The following is a 17896-nucleotide window of genomic DNA, read 5'->3' as shown; positions in this document are numbered from 1 at the left end:
CCAAGATTCGTTTTCTTTGTGTCTATGGCTGAAGAAGTACTTGCCACAAATTCCTAGGAAATCTCATACATGCCATATACTGGGGCATATGGCCATTTTCAGTTGTGTGAATTAATGTAAATCTACACTGGATAGGAAGCAGATATTCTGCTTGGTAGATCTCATCTAGACTTGAATTCTGAAACTGAAAATAGGAGCTTTTGTGGACATTATAGCCAGAAATCTGGGCAAAGACACACTATCTGTCCTCCCCCAATCTGCACAGACTGGTAGGTTGCTCTAGAAAGCTGCCAACTCATAATGTGCACAATTCTGCTAGACTGATTTAATGAAATGAACTACAAGTATGTAAGATTATATCTTTAATTAGAAATGCTGGTGCAATAAGAATGGATGCTTTGATGACTCCCATCTTTTTATTTTATTTTTGCAAGACCCACTATGCCGCCAAGATGTAATTGAAAAGGATATTAACAGCCTAGCCAAATATAAAATCCAAACATAGACTTGTCATGTATTTTAAGCATCTGGTCCTACGGTTTTTTATTTGATTGCTCTGAACCCTTGATCTCCATGTGCAATTGCAGCAGGAAGGTGCGGTCATTCCATTCTTAGCAAAATGTATAGGTTTGTTTCCATGGGAGGGGAGAGACAAACAATGCTATATTGAGTATAAAGCTTCAAACCATACTTGGCTATAGTTCACTTTGGGCAGTGTTTTGTTTTATTTGTTCCTCTAAAACTAAGTTGGGAGGCAGAATCCTGCATTATCCTCATGTTTCTTCTCCGGAGATAGGACACATATATGGCAAGATAAAAGCATGTTTGGGTATGATGTTGTGTGTCTCTGAAGTTGCATAATAGTTGAATTGTGGTTGGATTATCTCTTTTCATTCATTCAGACTGCACACTATCTACTACTATATCTGGACTCCAAAAATATGCTCATTCTTAACTGTAGTTAGTTAAAACAAGCTGGTTTCAATCCATGAGTTATGAACCTGGTTTGTTTCAACCAACAACAGTTGTGATTAGCTGTAGTTTAGAATTGAAATTTTAACACTAAACCATGTTTCATTAAAATCAGTGCCAAACTTTTGTAATCTTCTCCTTGTAGACATGCCAGGGAAAGATAAGGCCAAGGAATCTGCACATTGTTAACTGTTATGTCTAATGTAATCTATTTCTACATCTCACATTTATTTCCAATGAATACGTTCTGGGATGGTCTCTGAACCAATCACATCATCCTGCAGTGTATTTTATGCCAAGAGGTTTGAGTTATTCTTCAGAAGTGATAATTTAGAGGATGATAGAAATGGGATTAACATGAAAACATTTCAACTAGGGATATTAACCAAACGTACAAGCTTCAGGTAGGCTTAGCTATAATTGGAAACATTGCTTGCAGTTCTGACAAATGTAGAATGGCATCAGGGACAGTGTCAAGGATCTAACATTTTCCTTTTGTTTTAACCTCCTTTAGCAGATGCTCCAGCACCTCCTGCAGAAGGGGGTAAGTATACAATAACTTAGAAATAAGTTATCTTTACAATGACGAATACGTATATGAACAGAGAGCTTGCATACTGCAAGGTTCAAAAAATAACCAGAGCAAGGCAAATGTCTCACAGAACAGACTTTTAATGTCACGAAAAGGCAGTGAATTATAATTTGTTACTATATTTTTACTTCCACGGATGAGAAAGAACTTTTATGCCCCAGAAGAACTTGGCTGGCTTTGAATTAGAGGGGTGAGGAAGGCACCACCTACTTCTTCACCCCAAAAAGCAAAATGTTTCCATCCCTTTCATGAATGCATAGTTGCCTTTCCAATTCCCACATGTTATGCTATTGGTACCTGCATTATGACAGACTATATATCCCCTTAGGACCCCTAGACAAAGTATCTCACCATCTCAGTATCATCTAGTGCTAGTTTTGCTCACAATTTGCCAAAAATATAGTAATCCATCCTCTTTCTTCCCTCAATGTCCTTCATTTCCAGAGGAGCAGCAAGGCGAGCCCTCCACTCAGTCCGACGGACTCTTTATTAAGAAGCCAGAAAGCGTGCTAATTGAGAGCGGTAAGTGCTGAAGATCTTTTGAGTAGCTGGTGTTACTTCCTCCGTAGGCCCAGAACTGATCCTTCAATATCTCAAGGGATTTGTTGACTTGTTCTTTGCTGCCCCAGAGGCTAAGCTGGTCCAATGGTTATAAGCAATTAGAAAATAGGTTTTGATTGAAATTTACAAGAACTTTACAAACCAACTGGAAGCAACAACCTGGAGAAGTGGTGTGGTCTCCTGCTTTAGATATCTTCAGAAAGAATCTAGACAGTTACCTGCTGAGGACAATCTGGAAGGTACATTTGGAATGACTAGAAACAGCTTTTCAGGGTTTTAGAGAAGACAGAGACACCCGGCCCTATTTGAAGGTGCACAGAATCAGATCTGGAACCCATTTCACTATTGGGGTACAGCCTTTTCCTATATGCGACTGTTTTCAGCAAACTGTAGTGGAATCATGCGTAGTTCACGTTTGACCAGTCCACACACTATCTTGCCAGAGAAAAGACATGCCATGCAGGTGATCAGTAAAGAACAAGAAGTTTACTCTTTAAAATGCAGAGCAACATATATACAGTCATATGAACAGTTGCATTGACTCACGCAATGTCCTTTGAGAGAGATTCAAATAGTCCTTAGGTCTTCTTCCAGCAGCCCAGAAGCAAACCTCCCTTGGTAAGCTCCTAGACAGAAAACTATATGAAACTGTGGCCAAAACTCCCAGGCTCAGTTAGCTCCCTGGGTGTAGCCCAACCAATCAGCTTTGTGCATTGTATTTTCAGTTAACACACTCAGCAACTGATTTTACATGCTCCAACACAAACACCCCGGTATTGTGCCATCAGCTAGAAAAGGAGCAATTCCCTTCGCAAAGAGTTCTTCTTATACCATGTCCTCTGAAAAAAAAGGGGGTGAGAAAGCATGGTGGAAAGCAGCACCATGATGTCTTCTCCTGTGCTTCTTCTACAGGGAAAGATGTATGCATTGCCATGCAAGTGGATGGGAAACAGCTCCCTTGCAAACCTGCAATCAAATGGTTCAAGGGGAAATGGCTGGAGCTGGGGATCAAGAGCGGGCTCCGGTTCCAGTTCAAGGACAGTTTCGACAAGGAGAAAAATGTGAGTCCTAGGAGAAAGAGAAAGGCAAAGGAGCTGCTGCTGGTGCACTGATGCACCATCTCATTTTGGTAGGTCAGGGAGGGTGATTTTGACCAATCCTGTTTATTTCAATAGCGTTCAGGTATGCGTGCCAGATATAATGTTCATTATATGTACTAAACATGCTATGGCATAAGTGAATTGCTGTTGCTGATTCTCCTTCATGTTTATTTTTTGCTTCCATCCAAAGATCTACTCCTACGAACTAAGAATCGGCAAAGTGGTTGTTGGAGACAGAGGTGACTATCGCTGTGAGATTACAGCCAAGGACAAATTTGACAGCTGCACCTTTAACATTGATGTGGAAGGTATGGTCCCAGACTCTAGACTCAGAAGCCTCAATATCTAGATCTCTTGTCCCATTCATTGGGACTATGATGTACATTCAGAGTGGTTTATTTCTCCCACTATCTACACCACCATCAATGACAATAGCCTTTTGAGGCTACTTTAAATTCAAGAAGGATGTTTGCTAAATTTGGAGATAGATTCTTACAAGTGACAGAAATTGCCTATATGGTTTAACCTTCAGTGAAACAATGTTTTCTCAAAATACATTTGACTTAAGAATCAATTTTCTGATTCTCTCCTATTTGTTGAGGTCTGCCATGCTAAGGGAGTGTTTGTTACCAGGTGAGTGTATAGCAGAACCAGCAGCGTCCAGTTAACACCATGTGCAAAAGACTCAGACCAGGCAGAGGAATTGAAAGAACAAAAGGAAACTTTACTTGTTGAGTTGAAGTCAAATAAACAGTTCAGCAATCATACAATGTCCTTGTAGTTGCATAGGATCAATAACTAATCAATCAGCATTCAATATATCCAGCATAGCATATTTAAAATGCTACTTGACCGTAGCTATAGAGAACCTGTCTTTTCTGTGCTCTCCCTGCAAGCTCAAATTCCAACTGACAAATTCAGCCATCTGCCAGCAAACTGATACATTGTTTGAGGCGTGGCTTGCCTCTGCAAAAAGAGCTCAGCTCTCCTTTTGCAGAGATCGCTTGCAAACAACTTTGCAAGGATTTCTTTACACACACACACACACATAGCAATTTGGCGCAATAGTGTTTGCAATAGAATTAACGCAGTTTGACATCACTTTAACTTCCCTGGCTCCATGCTATGGAATCCTGGGAGTTGTAGTTTTGCAAGGTCTCTAGCTTTCTCTTCTCGAGTGTTGATGCCTAACCTGACTACATATCCCATTTTTATATGAAAATTATCACCAAAAACTCTCAAATACAATATGAATATATGCTTATGTGTGTATATATGAACATGCAGTATATAAAAATATTGTACTTTTACCCAAACAAGGACAAAACTTTTGCATTTTTAAAGTTACATTCATGCATGAGAAAATAAGATGAGAGAAAAATTGAATCTGTCGTTAACGGGGCTCCATTTTTGTCTTTGAGATTGTTAGGGGAATGAGCAGAAATATGTCCTTTGATGGCAAAATCATGCAAGGTGGAAAACTTCCAATTCATGCCTGTATTTTCTTATCTTTCAGCACCAAGAACAGATGACAGTGGCAATGTGTTGCAGGCTTTCAAACGGACGTAAGTGCTCTTGGCTAGAAATTCAGTCTTTGATGTAGGCTTCCTCTTCCTCAAGCAAGTGTCCTCCATATGTGTTGGACTGAAGCTCCCATAAGCCCTGCCAGCAATATCGCGTGACCCAAGGGTTGCAATCATATGCAGAAGACACCAGGGTAGAAGTCTGATTTAGAGAGGAGCCATAAGACACCTCCAATTGACAACCATAAGTTGTGTGCTTCTCCCTTCATCTCTGTAATGTTCCTTGATGGTAGGATGAGGCATTGTACCGTTGGTGCTGCAATGGGTTGTCATTGGTTTCTTCTCTTCTTTTAGAGGGGAAGGCAAGGATGACGTTGCTGGAGAGCTGGACTTTAGTGGGTTGCTAAAGAAGAGGTAGGTAACAGTGTGAGAATGGAATACTTGTACATTAAGATTGATGGGAAAAACTTGGAAAGTAACTTTAGAGGGCTGTGATTCCCTATCTGTGGGAACTAGTCTGGCAAAATAATATTTCCAAGCTTTGGAAGCTTCCTGTCTGGATTGGCTTTTTTAATAGGCAACATGGGAACAGGGGAATGGGTATAATAATGGGTATAATAATAAGGGTGAATGTTTGAATCATTGCCCTTCCACCATCTCCTCCTTCAGAGAAGTCCAGCAGGTGGAAGAGGAGAAGAAGAAGAAAAAGAAGGATGACGATGATGATATGGGCATCCCACCAGAGATCTGGGAACTGCTGAAAGGCGTGACCAAGAAAAGCGAGTACGAGCGCATTGCTTTTGAGTATGGCGTCACTGACCTGCGTGGCATGCTCAAAAGGCTCAAGAAGGCCAAGGTGGAGGTCAAGAAGAGTGAAGGTCAGCCAAAATGCCTGGCGCCTCTGTAGTAGGGTCTGGGAGGTCTTCTGAAGTCATTGACCTGCTTGGTATGGGATGTGGGAATCGTGTGTAGATCTGGCCATCCTCCTAAATCTTCCAGGGGAGGGATAAGATTATTAATGACAGTTGACTACTTCCACATGGCATATATGGTGTGTTATAGCTCCAGGCAACTTAACAATAACGATTTACAAATATAATTTCCATTTCAATGGGAGAGATTTGTTGCTGTGCAACAGCTCTGTACTGACATTGTGTAAGTAGATGCGTGATGTGATACTGCATTCTGGCCTAATAAATTAACAGACATGTTTCTTTCAATTAAGTTCAGCCGCTCCTCCATTTCTCCTTGGACTTGGAGACACTACACATATATCAGTGGAGTTTGAAAAATTCTAGATGAACCATTTTCTGATAGCCTACCTTCCGTGGTGATCCACACACAGGATATATTTTGGTGTCTGGCTCATGGCTATCATAGTTGTTTGGACATGAGAGAAGCCTCCCAGCAGGATGGTAACACATCTTGGTGTCCCCTGGGCAATGTCTCTGTAGACGGCCAATTCTCTCACATCAGAAGCGACTCGCAGTATGCTCTCAAGTCGCTTCTGACATGATAAAAAAAATCATCTTTGTTGCCAAACATGCCTACGGCTTTGAGTCATTGAGGGATATCATGGGAGGAATGAAGGGACGGACAACTACATTTTTAGAGTAGTGGCCATCCTTTTACCCAGTATCCTATAATGCCATACCCACCACAACCTACAACTGGAATTATCAGGAACAAAGAGGGTAGTTTCCAGGAAGTAGACTCTCCAAAGGTTGAAAACTCCTGGCATTTGCCCAAGGATGCTTTCTATCTCCATGCTTGTTGTTGTTTATTCATTAAGTTGCATCTGACTCTTTGTGACATCATGGACCAGCCCACGCCAGAGCTCCCTGTCGGCTGTGGCCACTCCCAGCTCCTTCAAGGACAAACCAGTCCCTTCAAGGATACCATCCATCCATCTTGCCCTTCTTCCTCTCCATGCTAGAAAGTGTATATAATCCTGTTTCATAGTTTGTTGCATTATTAATACCTCTGTGAAATCTGAATTACTCCTTCAGATTTGATGGGATTCTCTTATGGCACAATGCAGATGATGTGTGTGTGTGATGCCCATTGAACCCAAGCAAATTTACAGTTTGAAGATAGACTTCGCTTGGATCCACCACATGTAAACAGTCTAACAGAAGTATGTGAAGGCCTCCTTCAGACCATCTGCACCCTGTGAGCCATCTGTGTACAACCCACATTAAAATTTTCCATCAGACTACCTGGCAGATGCAAGGAATTGTATAATGAGAAAGATATCCTTCAGAACACTTCACCTATTCTTCTTAGGCATCATTCTGTCCCAACCTGTTTAATATTGGGTGTCCACAATTGTTTGTGAGAGGATGGAAACTTCTGCTTAGATAAAAATTGAAGTTATGTGGGAGTTTAGCATAGAAAGGAACTGTGAATGGAACAGGAACTAGGAAGTAGGCTGGTACCGGGGACAAAGAAGTGATGTATGTTCTCATTTCCAATCCCCACTTCTAGCCTTCGTTAGAAAGCTGGACCCTGCCTACCAGATTGACAAGGGACAGAAAATTAAGATGTGGGTGGAGCTGAGTGACCCAGACCTGAAAATCAAATGGATGAAAAATGGACAAATGATCAAGCCCAGTGGCAAGTGAGTATATGTGGGTCTGGCGTTCTTTTAGAAATAGAGCGTTCTTGTGGCTAAAAAGGCAGAAACAGATAAGGAAGTATAGCATGTGTACGAGGAAGCCCTGGATTCATCTTTCTCTGACTTGGTTGCCATGTGACTTTCCGTCCTTTTTGATAGATATATCTTTGAGAACGTGGGCAAGAAACGCATCCTGACCATCACTAAGACAACACTGGCCGACGACGCAGCCTATGAATGTGTCTGTGGGGAAGAGAGGTGCTTCACAGAGCTCTTTGTCAAAGGTGAATATGGGTGAGGGGCTCACGAGGGTTTCATGGCTGGAGAAAATGGTGGCCTTAGCAAGATCCAATGATGGGGTTACAGCAGAACTGTTAGCAATTAAATTGCAATTCCAAGAATTCCTCATTTGGTCAGGGATCCTTGGAGTTGTCTTTCAAAAAGAGGGAAGGCTTGGCACTTGAGAATACCGAAGGTCCCTACTGTGCTGTCTATCTATTCCTAGAACCTCCTGTCTTGGTCGTGAGTGGCCTAGATGATCAACAGGTGGTTGTCGGAGACAAGGTGGAACTGGAAGTAGAAGTGTCTGAAGAAGGTGCCCAAGTGATCTGGTATGCTCTCAGTTCATCCTTCCCCACCTTTTTCGTTCATATCTTTCTAGCCAACTACCCAATCTGTCTCTTGTCTGCCTTTTCTCTTGAAGCGCCTACTACATTTGCTACTTGCCAAAGGTCCCGGGTTCAATCCTTGACATCCCCTGTTAAAATGAGGGATTTGAAGAAAAATTTTGATTCACATTTTAACTTTAGTTTATCTAATTTTACATCTCTGAATCAATATATGAATTTTGGAATGAAGATTTTCCCAAGGACCAACCAATCAGCACTCATCCCAGCCTTTTTCTTTTGGAAAGCATGAGTTCTCAGTTGGTCCAAAAAGAAAAAGAAAGGCAAAGTCACTGTTTAAGATATATGCTTTTCTACAAAGATAAAAATAAAATACTTATTTAATATGTTTATATCTTGCTAAATCTTTAGAAGATTTAGAGCAGCCTACATGGCCTGTGATCCAGCAATGTTGAAATTCGTACAATTATGAAATCTATATCCATCCAGCTAAAACCCTGGAAAGTCATGGCTCATTCATTGAAAGCCTTTTCTCAGAGAGTTTGCATCTGTTTGTCTTCCTGGCTTTGCCCATTTGGATCTCTTTTCCTTCTTTCCACTTCTAGGATGAAGGACGGTGTGGAACTGACTCGTGAAGAGACTTTCAAATATCGTTTCAAGAAAGATGGCAAAAAGCACATTCTCATCATCAACGAGGCCACCAAGGAGGATGCCGGGCGCTACATGATCAAGACCAATGGTGGCCAGTCAGAGGCGGACCTGGTTGTTGAAGGTATGCAGTGTCTGGTGGAGACATAATTGGGATGGGGTTTTGAAATAAATCTGAGGGTTTTTCCAAGTGGAGTGCAATAGAACCAGACTTTTCTTTCTCCCTCTTGCTTCCCAGACAAACAGCTTGAGGTTCTTCAGGATATTGCTGATCTCACTGTCAAAGCAGCCGAGCAGGCTGTCTTCAAGTGTGAGGTGTCAGATGAGAAGGTGACTGGCAAATGGTACAAGAATGGAGTTGAGGTGCGACCTAGCAAACGCATCACTATTTCTCATAAGGGCAGGTGAGCATAAAGGCAAGAGACTGCTATGAGTAAGTTGATGAAAAGATGGGGATACAGGGAGCAATTAAACATAGGGCGGTGGGATGAACTCATGTTTGCTTCTATTTCTATCTGCCGTTTTAAGTGTGTAAGTACAGTATGAACCCCCAAATCTTCAGAACCAGGATCTGTGGTTTTATTTCTCCATGTCTGATAAAATATGTTCTCTTGAGGATTTTCTCCGTCCTCCGCCTGACTATGTCGTTCTTGGGCCAGAGCTCCTTCATTTCAGTAGGGTTTTTTTATCACCCTCAGTCTGGAAATGTATTCCCAGCAGATAAGGGAGTCATACTATGCAGTTGAATCAGCAAAGTATTGGATGGCTTTGCATGAACTTCCCTTTAACATGCTATTGTTGGCACCTTATCACATGAACATAAGAACTGGCACAGAAGCAGGACTGCCACCTTTGATCCAAACCCTGGTCTCCAGAGATGTAGTCTAATTCTCAAACCACTACACCATGTTAATTCCTTAAATACTTATTATCTTGAATAGTACTTAAACCTTTACATGTCTTAGCTTAAGGTACATATATCAAACTCAAGGCCTATGGGCTGAGTCCAACCTGCAATGTCATTTTATGTGAACCTCCAGATGCTGGACTACAACACATGTATCATCATTAGATGACTAGAGCTGATAGGAGTTGTGATACAGTAACATCTGGAAGGCTACTGTTTGTTTTGTTCAGTCAGGATAGTGGGATTTAAATTTAGATACAAGTCTTGTGGATATGATTCCTAACATTAAAATTTCCTCTAACCCTTCCCCAAACCTCGGAGCCACAAGTGCTGTTGGGTTGCAATTCCCATTATTTCCAGTCCACATGGCAGATAATAAAAAGTTATGGGAGTTGCCATTCTATATTATCTGGGGACCCAAACTGGGTATATGCTAAAGAGCATGGGCCACTGTGCCAAAAAACTACAGCTGGCCCTCTGTATTCACAGATTATCTGACCGCGGATTCAGTTGCCCTTTGAAGGCAACCATGAGGCTATGTAGTCCTTAATGAAAATGCATTTGACATCCCTGAGAACTCCATAGAAGTGTTTAGAAAATGAAATTGCAGTTAATATGTAAGTTCTAATTGATGATGATGATGATGATGATGATGAAGGAATGTCAACTGTCACCAATGGAGGTTATTTGCATACTCCTACCACCTGTTTATTTTGCTTTAAACTCTATTTTAATCTTGCAGATACCACAAGCTGGTCATTGATGATGTGAGACCAGAAGATGAGGGAGACTACACCTTTGTCCCCGATGGATATGCTCTCTCGCTATCTGCCAAACTCAACTTCCTGGGTCAGTGGAACAAAAGCCCTTGGCATTTCACCCAGTGCAATATACTTCCCTTTTGCTGTTATATTCAAAGCACATGTTCAGCAGAAAAGACCAAAAAAACCCCCCAAAACAAAAACAAAAAAAACTGGACACAATCCTGCTCTTAGTCGAGACACAGCTGGAAAAACGGTCAAAAGAAGATGTTATTACCTGACACACAGGCTGGATCTACACTGCCATATGATCTGGTTTCAGATTGCAGATTAACTTCAATGCAGTAATTATATGGCAGTGTAGATCTAGCTACACAGTGACCCCAACAAATGTCTAGACTACATGGGAAATGATCCTTGTGTGTGTGTGTGTGTGTGTGTGTGTGTGTGTGTGTGTGTGTGTGTATATATATATACTTTATCTGCCATTTCTGTGAATGCTGCTTCTTATGTAGCTAAATCTGCCTCACTCATGAACAATAGGGAGATATTGAAAGGCATGATGAAACTGCAGAATTTTCAAAAATGTTTTTAAAAGTCTTTGGGAAAAAGTGACAAGAACTGAACCTCTAGAAAGAGACCCAGGGGAGTTTTGTTAGACCTGGACCCTACTATGGGAGCACCCACACTATAGAATGAATGCAGTTTGACAACACTTTAATTGCCATGGCTTAATGCTATGGAATTTTGTAGTTTGATAAGACACCAGTACTCTTTGGCAGAAAAGGCAAATAGCCTTGTCAAACTACAAATCCTAAGATGGCATAGCTATGGCAGTAAAGGTGGTATCAAGACTACTTTGAACTTGGAGTAGCTGCTGCAGAGAAGCAATAAAATCTGTATGGAAGAGAATCCACTAATTTTCTCTGCAGTGATGATCAAGAGTATTCAGTGGATATAAAAAGCTAACTATACTTGTATACCCTATAATCTATGGGTGTAGAAACATGTGGAATGGCTTTGTATGCCTTCAAGTTGCTTGTCGACTTAGGGTGATGCCATCTATTTCATAGAGTTTTCTTAGGCAAGGAATACCCAGAAGTGGTTTCCTTCCTATGAAATATAATCTACAGCACCTGTTATTTGTTGAGAGTCTCCCATCCAAGTACTAGTCAGGGCTGACCCTGCATAGCTACCAAGATCAAATGGGATCTGGGGCACTTAGGGTATTTATATGGATATTTTATCTAGCTAATTAATTTTATTGCCATCCTACCCAACTGACAATGCCTGTTCAACATTTTTTTAAAAGAGAGGATCATAGAGTAAATTATCAGAATCAGCATTGGATTACAACTCTAGAGATCACGGTTAGAATCCCTGCTTGAGCATTGAAGCCCACTGGGTGATCTTGGGCAAGTCACATGCTCTCAGCCTCAGAGGAGGGCAAGGGCAAACTAAATGTAGCCAGGGAAACCCCGTGATAGGGTCACCACAAGCCTTAAAATCACACAACAACAGAAAGAAAATATTGTAAAACTATGTCAGAAGATATGTTGCATGGCATACCTAATGACATTGTTTCTGATGGCTCTGCCTTGGATTGTGAAGAAGTTTCTGTTCCCATTTCTCACTAATGTTAGCAAAAGTCACTGCAGTGTAATCGTACAGCAGCACTGATAGGGGGAAATCAGACACTACAACTTTGAGCAATAATATTCTGAGGTGTTCACTACTATTTCTTATGTCTTCCTTTGTGTTTTCTCTCTTCTAGAAATCAAGATTGAATATGTCCCCAAGCAAGGTGAGTCAATCCTATCTTCTTTCCAGGAAGGATGAGTAGCATAGCAGTCTAGGAATCCCTTTTTTTTGTATTTTGCATATATCAAAATGTTTTTAATGTAAGCTGCTTAGAGCCTCCTTGTGGAGAGAAAACATAACATAAACATAACAACAACAACAACAACAACATGACATAGTGGCATAATGTAACACTTTTTAACAGAACAGACAAGAAGCTCACCAGACATTGCATATCGTCCCCCACCCCAAAAGAAAAGTTTTCAGGGCTTATATGAAATTTAGTTCATAGATTCACAGTCTGAGGAAAATAGCGCTGAATTTACCATTCAAAGACAGCATCTTTCCATAGATCCAAACATGACTGTGGAGGAAATGGAAACTCCCCTCTGTCTTTAATAAAACTACTAAAAAGAGATCATATTGAAAATGGGGTCCATGAAATGAGAACCCAAGATCCCCTTAAGATGTTTGGTGGGAGATTTATGAGAACTATGAAATTTATGCTGACCAGACCCTGGATGTCTTCAAAGCTGATTAGATACATTCCCAAAAGATAAGGCTGTCAGAGGCTCCTCGTCATCTACCATGAGTTTTCTGCAGATGCTTTGCTATATGGCAAGGATGTGCTTCCCGTTTAACTCATAGGTATTTTTGATTTCTCTAGAACCTCCCAAGATCCACTTGGACTGTGGATCAGGGAAAACAAATGAAAACACCATTGTGGTCGTTGCTGGGAACAAGCTGCGCCTGGACGTTTCCATGACTGGGGAACCACCTCCGGTGGCCACCTGGATGAAGGGTGACGTGGTAGGCATTGGTCGGCCTGGATGACAACATGCCCTAAACTTTAGTATCATGACCTGACCCCATTTGCTAGGCCCACTGAATCAGTTCAGAATGTTAAGACAGCAATTACGTTAATCTTATGGACTTAATTGGTTTACTCTAGTTGGGATTCGAAACTTGATTAGTAATAGGAATACAGTTAACAGCTCTGTTTAAACCAGGGGTCCCCAAACTTTTTAAACAGGAGGCCGGTTCATGATCCTTCGGACCGTTGGGAGGGCCGGACTATAATTGGCCACCGAGCAATAATAATAACAACAAAACAACAACAACAATAAAGAGGTTTGGAAGAGACCCTTTGGGCCATTGAGTCCAATCCCCTTCTGCCTTTGTGCTCCAAAAGCACAAGCAAAGTACCCCTGACAAATGGCCACCCAGCCTCAATGTTAATAATAATAATAATAATAATAATAATAATAATAATAATAATAATAATAATAAAGAGGGTTGGAAGAGACCCCTTGGGCCATTGAGTCCAATCCCCTTCTGCCCTTGTGCACCGAAAGCACAAGCAAAGCACCCCTGACAGATGGCCACCCAGCCTCAATGTTAATAATAATAATAATAATAATAATAATAATAATAATAATAATAATAATAATAATAATAATATCTAGGCATACTACAGCTGGACAACATCAAGCATGAACATGTGAAAACTGTGGTCAGCAAAGAATACACACAAAGGGTCAGAAAAATTCTCAAAAGCAAGCTCAATGGAGGCAACACCATCAAGGCCATAAACATCTGGGCCATACCTGTCATAAGATATACTGCTGGCATTATAAATTGGACGCAGATGGAACTGGTCAATTTGGACAGAAAAACAAGAAAACTCATGACCATTCATCATTCCCTGCACCCTCGCAGTGATGTTGACCGGCTATATCTGCCTAGAAGATCAGGGGGCAGAGGACTCTTACAAGTAAAACAAGCAGTCAAAGAAGAAGAACATGCCCTGGCAGAATATGTCAAGCAAAGTGAAGAACCTGCTTTGATTGAAGTCAAAAATCAGAAACTCCTCAAAACACAGCAGACAAAAAAACAGTACAAGAAAACCGCACTACAAACTAGAGCTGACAGCTGGCACAACAAAACACTGCATGGAAAGTTCCTTGACAAAATGGAAGGAAAAGCTGATAAGGAGAAGACCTGGCTCTGGCTCACGAATGGGACCCTGAAGAAGGAGACAGAAGGCCTGATCCTTGCCGCCCAGGAGCAAGCCATCAGAACAAATGCAATTAAGGCCAAGATTGAAAAATCAGCTGATGACCCAAAATGCAGACTGCGCAAGGAAACCGACGAAACCATTGATCATATCCTCAGCTGCTGTAAGAAAATCGCACAGACAGACTACAAACAGAGGCACAACTATGTGGCCCAAATGATTCATTGGAACTTATGCCTCAAGTACCACCTCCCAGCAGCAAAGAACTGGTGGGATCACAAACCTGCAAAAGTATTGGAAAATGAGCACGCAAAGATACTGTGGGACTTCCGAATCCAGACTGACAAAGTTCTGGAACACAACACACCAGACATCACAGTTGTGGAAAAGAACAAGGTTTGGATCATTGATGTTGCCATCCCAGGTGACAGTCGCATAGATGAAAAACAACAGGAAAAACTCAGCCGCTATCAGGACCTCAAGATTGAATTTCAAAGACTCTGGCAGAAACCAGTACAGGTGGTCCCGGTGGTGATGGGCACACTAGGTGCCGTGCCAAAAGATCTCAGCCGGCATTTGGAAACAATAGACATTGACAAAATCACCATCTGCCAACTGCAAAAGGCCACCCTACTGGGATCTGCGCGCATCATCCGAAAATACATCACACAGTCCTAGACACTTGGGAAGTGTTCGACTTGTGGTTTTGCGAAACGAAATCCAGCATATCTATCTTGTTTGCTGTGCCATACAACGTCGTTGTGTTGATAATAATAATAATAATAATAATAATAATAATAATAATAATAATAATAATAATAATAATAAAGAGGGTTGGAAGAGATCCCTTGGGCCATTTAATCCAACTCCTTCTGCCTTTGTGCACCGAAAGCACAAGCAAAGCATCGCTGACAGATGGCCACCCAGTCTCAATGTTTAATAATAATAATAATAATAATAATAATAATAATAATAATAATAATAATAATAATAATGGTTGTAAGAGAAGAAGAGACCCCCTTGGGTCATTTAGCCCAACCCCCTTCTGCCCTTGTGCCATGGGGGCCAGATAGCTTCGATGGGCCGCATTTGGCCCCCGGGCCTTAGTTTGTGGACCCCTGGTTTAAACACTTAGGCCCCCATCTATATTGCCATATAATCCGTTTTTCTGAATCCAGATTATCTGCTTTGAACTGGATTTTATGGCAGTGTAGGCTCATATAACCCAGTTCAAAGCAGATGATCTGGATTCTGAAACTGGACTCTATAGTAGTATTGATCCAGCCTTACATGGTTCCCACAAGAATAACAATCCTGCTGAATGAATGATAGTTGCCAATATTCAATTCTTAATATCCAATACCTTGTTGGACTGGATGGCCCATGAGGTCTCTTCCAACTCTATTATTCTATGATCATCCATAAAGTGAACACTTCCTTGTCTTTTTAACCCTATCAGCTGAGTTTAATTTTAGATTGTTTTAACTTTTTTGGCATTGACAAAACATCATCTATTTCCAAGAAGGTAGTAATATTTTTAAAAATACCCTGGAGTTGCAACCTATTTATTTAGATTGGGAATAAACTCCAGTGAAGTCAGTGGGATTTACTTGTATGTAGATTTTAATAGGGTGGGGTTGTCCTTCACTCAGGTCCCATCTACATTGACCATTTAATGCAGTTCTAAACTAGCTTCAGTGGCCAAACAATAAATGCCACAGAAATGCACGGAAGAAAGCCATTCATGCGTATCAGTGCTTTGTAGTTTGTATGATCACCATACAGGTTTCAAATTGCTTCCAAGGTTTCTTTAGCCTTTTCTTCCAAAGGGTGTTGGTGCCTCACCAAACTACAAATCCCATTATTCCATAGCATTGAACCATGGCATCTGAAGTGGTGTCAAACTGCATTCATTCTACAATGTTAGATTCAATCTTTCATCATCATAAGCTGGGGATTTGCTTTTGCTTTCAACATAAGATATAACATTTTGAGAACATGGAAGGGACTAGATGGTCCATATGGTCTATTCCAGCTCTATGATTCTATGGTTCTATGTTGAATCTTGACACTGTAGCTTCCCTTAGAACCATTCTTGTCTCTTTTACCCAATCCCTCAGGTATTTGCAGAGAAGGAGGGCCGGGTTCGCATAGAGGAACGGACAGAGTTGAGCAGTTTTGTGATAGAGAGTGCTGAGCGTTCGGATGAAGGAAGTTATACCATCAAAGTGACCAACCCGGTGGGAGAGGATGTTGCGAGTCTCAATGTCAAGGTTGTGGGTGAGTAATATGGCAACACAAGAATGCACAAGAGTCCCATAGTATGCTCCTTTAAAATACCCTATTGAGTATCTCTTGTCTGAAATGCCTGGGACCAGAAGTGTTTTGGATTTCAGAGGGGTTTTTTTTTGGATTTTGGAATACTTGTCTTTGCTTATACGTTCATAATGAGATATCTTGGAGATGGGACCCAAGTCTAAACACAAAATTCATTTACGTTTCATATCTACCTCATATTTGTATCCTGGGGATAATTATATACAATATCATTAATCATTTTGGGCATGAAACAAAGTTGGTGTACATTGAACTATCAAAAAAGCAAAAGTATCACTATCTCAACTACCCATGTTGAGAATTTTGGATTTTGGAGTATTATTATTATTATTATTATTATTATTATTATTATTATTATTATTATTATTATTTCTTACCCGCCTCTCTGTATGGCTCGAGGTGGGTCATAGTACAGTCAAAAACATATAAATACTATAAAAATTCTACAAACACACATATTAAAATGAAGTTTCATCAAAGATACATATCAAAGCATTTCTATAAAATACACATTTATCATACAGGACAGAGACCAAAACACAGGACATGAGTTTAAAATTCATGCTTTCAACTGGCTGGGTGTTGTAAGTCTCTTATAAAAAAGAACACAGATTGCATTCAGAATAAGGATCCTGTGACCACAAAACATCCCATCCTTCTAGCCCGATGTTTACTGTTTATCTTTTATTTTCTTTTGTTGATGTTTGTTCCTTTTCCTTGTTATTTGCTGGACTGTTTGTGTTAAGTACATAAATGCTGTAAACATCCAATGTACTATTACCACCTGTTCTTATGATAATAAAATGTTCAATAAAAAAAGATTTTAAAAGATTTTGGAATTCCAGATAAGGAATGCTCAATCTGTACTAGTTATTTATTCTGAGTATTCTTTAACTCTGTGCTATTTACAGTTGTTTTAACCAGCCTATTTCTTAACTGATAACCCTTTAAATATATGTTAATATTTTAAAACTATTATTAATATTTATTTTTTAAAACAGATTTTATTGTAAACCATCTTGAAATGTATCAATATAGGATGGAATATACGTTAATTTAATAAAATAATAAAACAAATTATCCCATACGAAATGTTCTTGAGCACAAGATTGCTTTGTTACAACCTAATATTTAGATAGTGTTGAAGCTGATTTTTAAGCTGCAAATATATTTATGAACATCAATATTTTAGCTTATTTTTTGTCCCTTCCCCACCAGAAAATGCTTGAATTGTAATAAAGGAGGAACCCTTAGAACACTTATCCAGGCTTTAAAAAGAATGGCTAATAGATCAGGGATTGAAATAGATCAGGGGAACACAATAGATCAGGGATTGAAAAAGATGTATACTTGGGGATTATTTTTCATTTTGGTTTGCATTAAATTTCAGAAGGCATGAAAACGACTGGGAATCATGTGTTTCACCGATTAAATT

At 40.3% G+C, this 17896-nt stretch overlaps 1 protein-coding gene across 2 annotated transcripts in view; it reads left to right on the top strand.

Annotated features, from left to right (window-relative positions):
- The window catches only part of mybpc2 (myosin binding protein C2), a 67914-nt gene that overhangs the window by 35110 nt on the left and 14908 nt on the right, over positions 1 to 17896 (top strand). The window contains exons 3-18 of one of the 2 annotated variants that reach the window (XM_008113580.3): positions 1490 to 1516; positions 2009 to 2086; positions 3038 to 3186; positions 3416 to 3533; positions 4742 to 4790; positions 5103 to 5162; positions 5418 to 5626; positions 7236 to 7368; positions 7525 to 7649; positions 7871 to 7976; positions 8597 to 8763; positions 8878 to 9043; positions 10289 to 10395; positions 12082 to 12111; positions 12775 to 12917; positions 16245 to 16404. In XM_008113580.3, coding sequence (XP_008111787.2) covers positions 1490 to 1516; positions 2009 to 2086; positions 3038 to 3186; positions 3416 to 3533; positions 4742 to 4790; positions 5103 to 5162; positions 5418 to 5626; positions 7236 to 7368; positions 7525 to 7649; positions 7871 to 7976; positions 8597 to 8763; positions 8878 to 9043; positions 10289 to 10395; positions 12082 to 12111; positions 12775 to 12917; positions 16245 to 16404 — 1827 coding nt within the window. Of the gene's footprint in view, positions 1 to 1486; positions 1517 to 2008; positions 2087 to 3037; positions 3187 to 3415; positions 3534 to 4741; positions 4791 to 5102; positions 5163 to 5417; positions 5627 to 7235; positions 7369 to 7524; positions 7650 to 7870; positions 7977 to 8596; positions 8764 to 8877; positions 9044 to 10288; positions 10396 to 12081; positions 12112 to 12774; positions 12918 to 16244; positions 16405 to 17896 lie in introns of both variants that reach the window. The other variant, XM_003222684.4, reaches the window with a different exon arrangement.

This window comes from Anolis carolinensis, chromosome 6 (assembly GCF_035594765.1).
Source record: "Anolis carolinensis isolate JA03-04 chromosome 6, rAnoCar3.1.pri, whole genome shotgun sequence".
Taxonomy (NCBI): domain Eukaryota; kingdom Metazoa; phylum Chordata; class Lepidosauria; order Squamata; family Dactyloidae; genus Anolis; species Anolis carolinensis.
The sequence above is the reverse complement of the archived record's forward strand: the minus strand, read 5'-3'. Positions and strand labels throughout refer to the sequence as shown.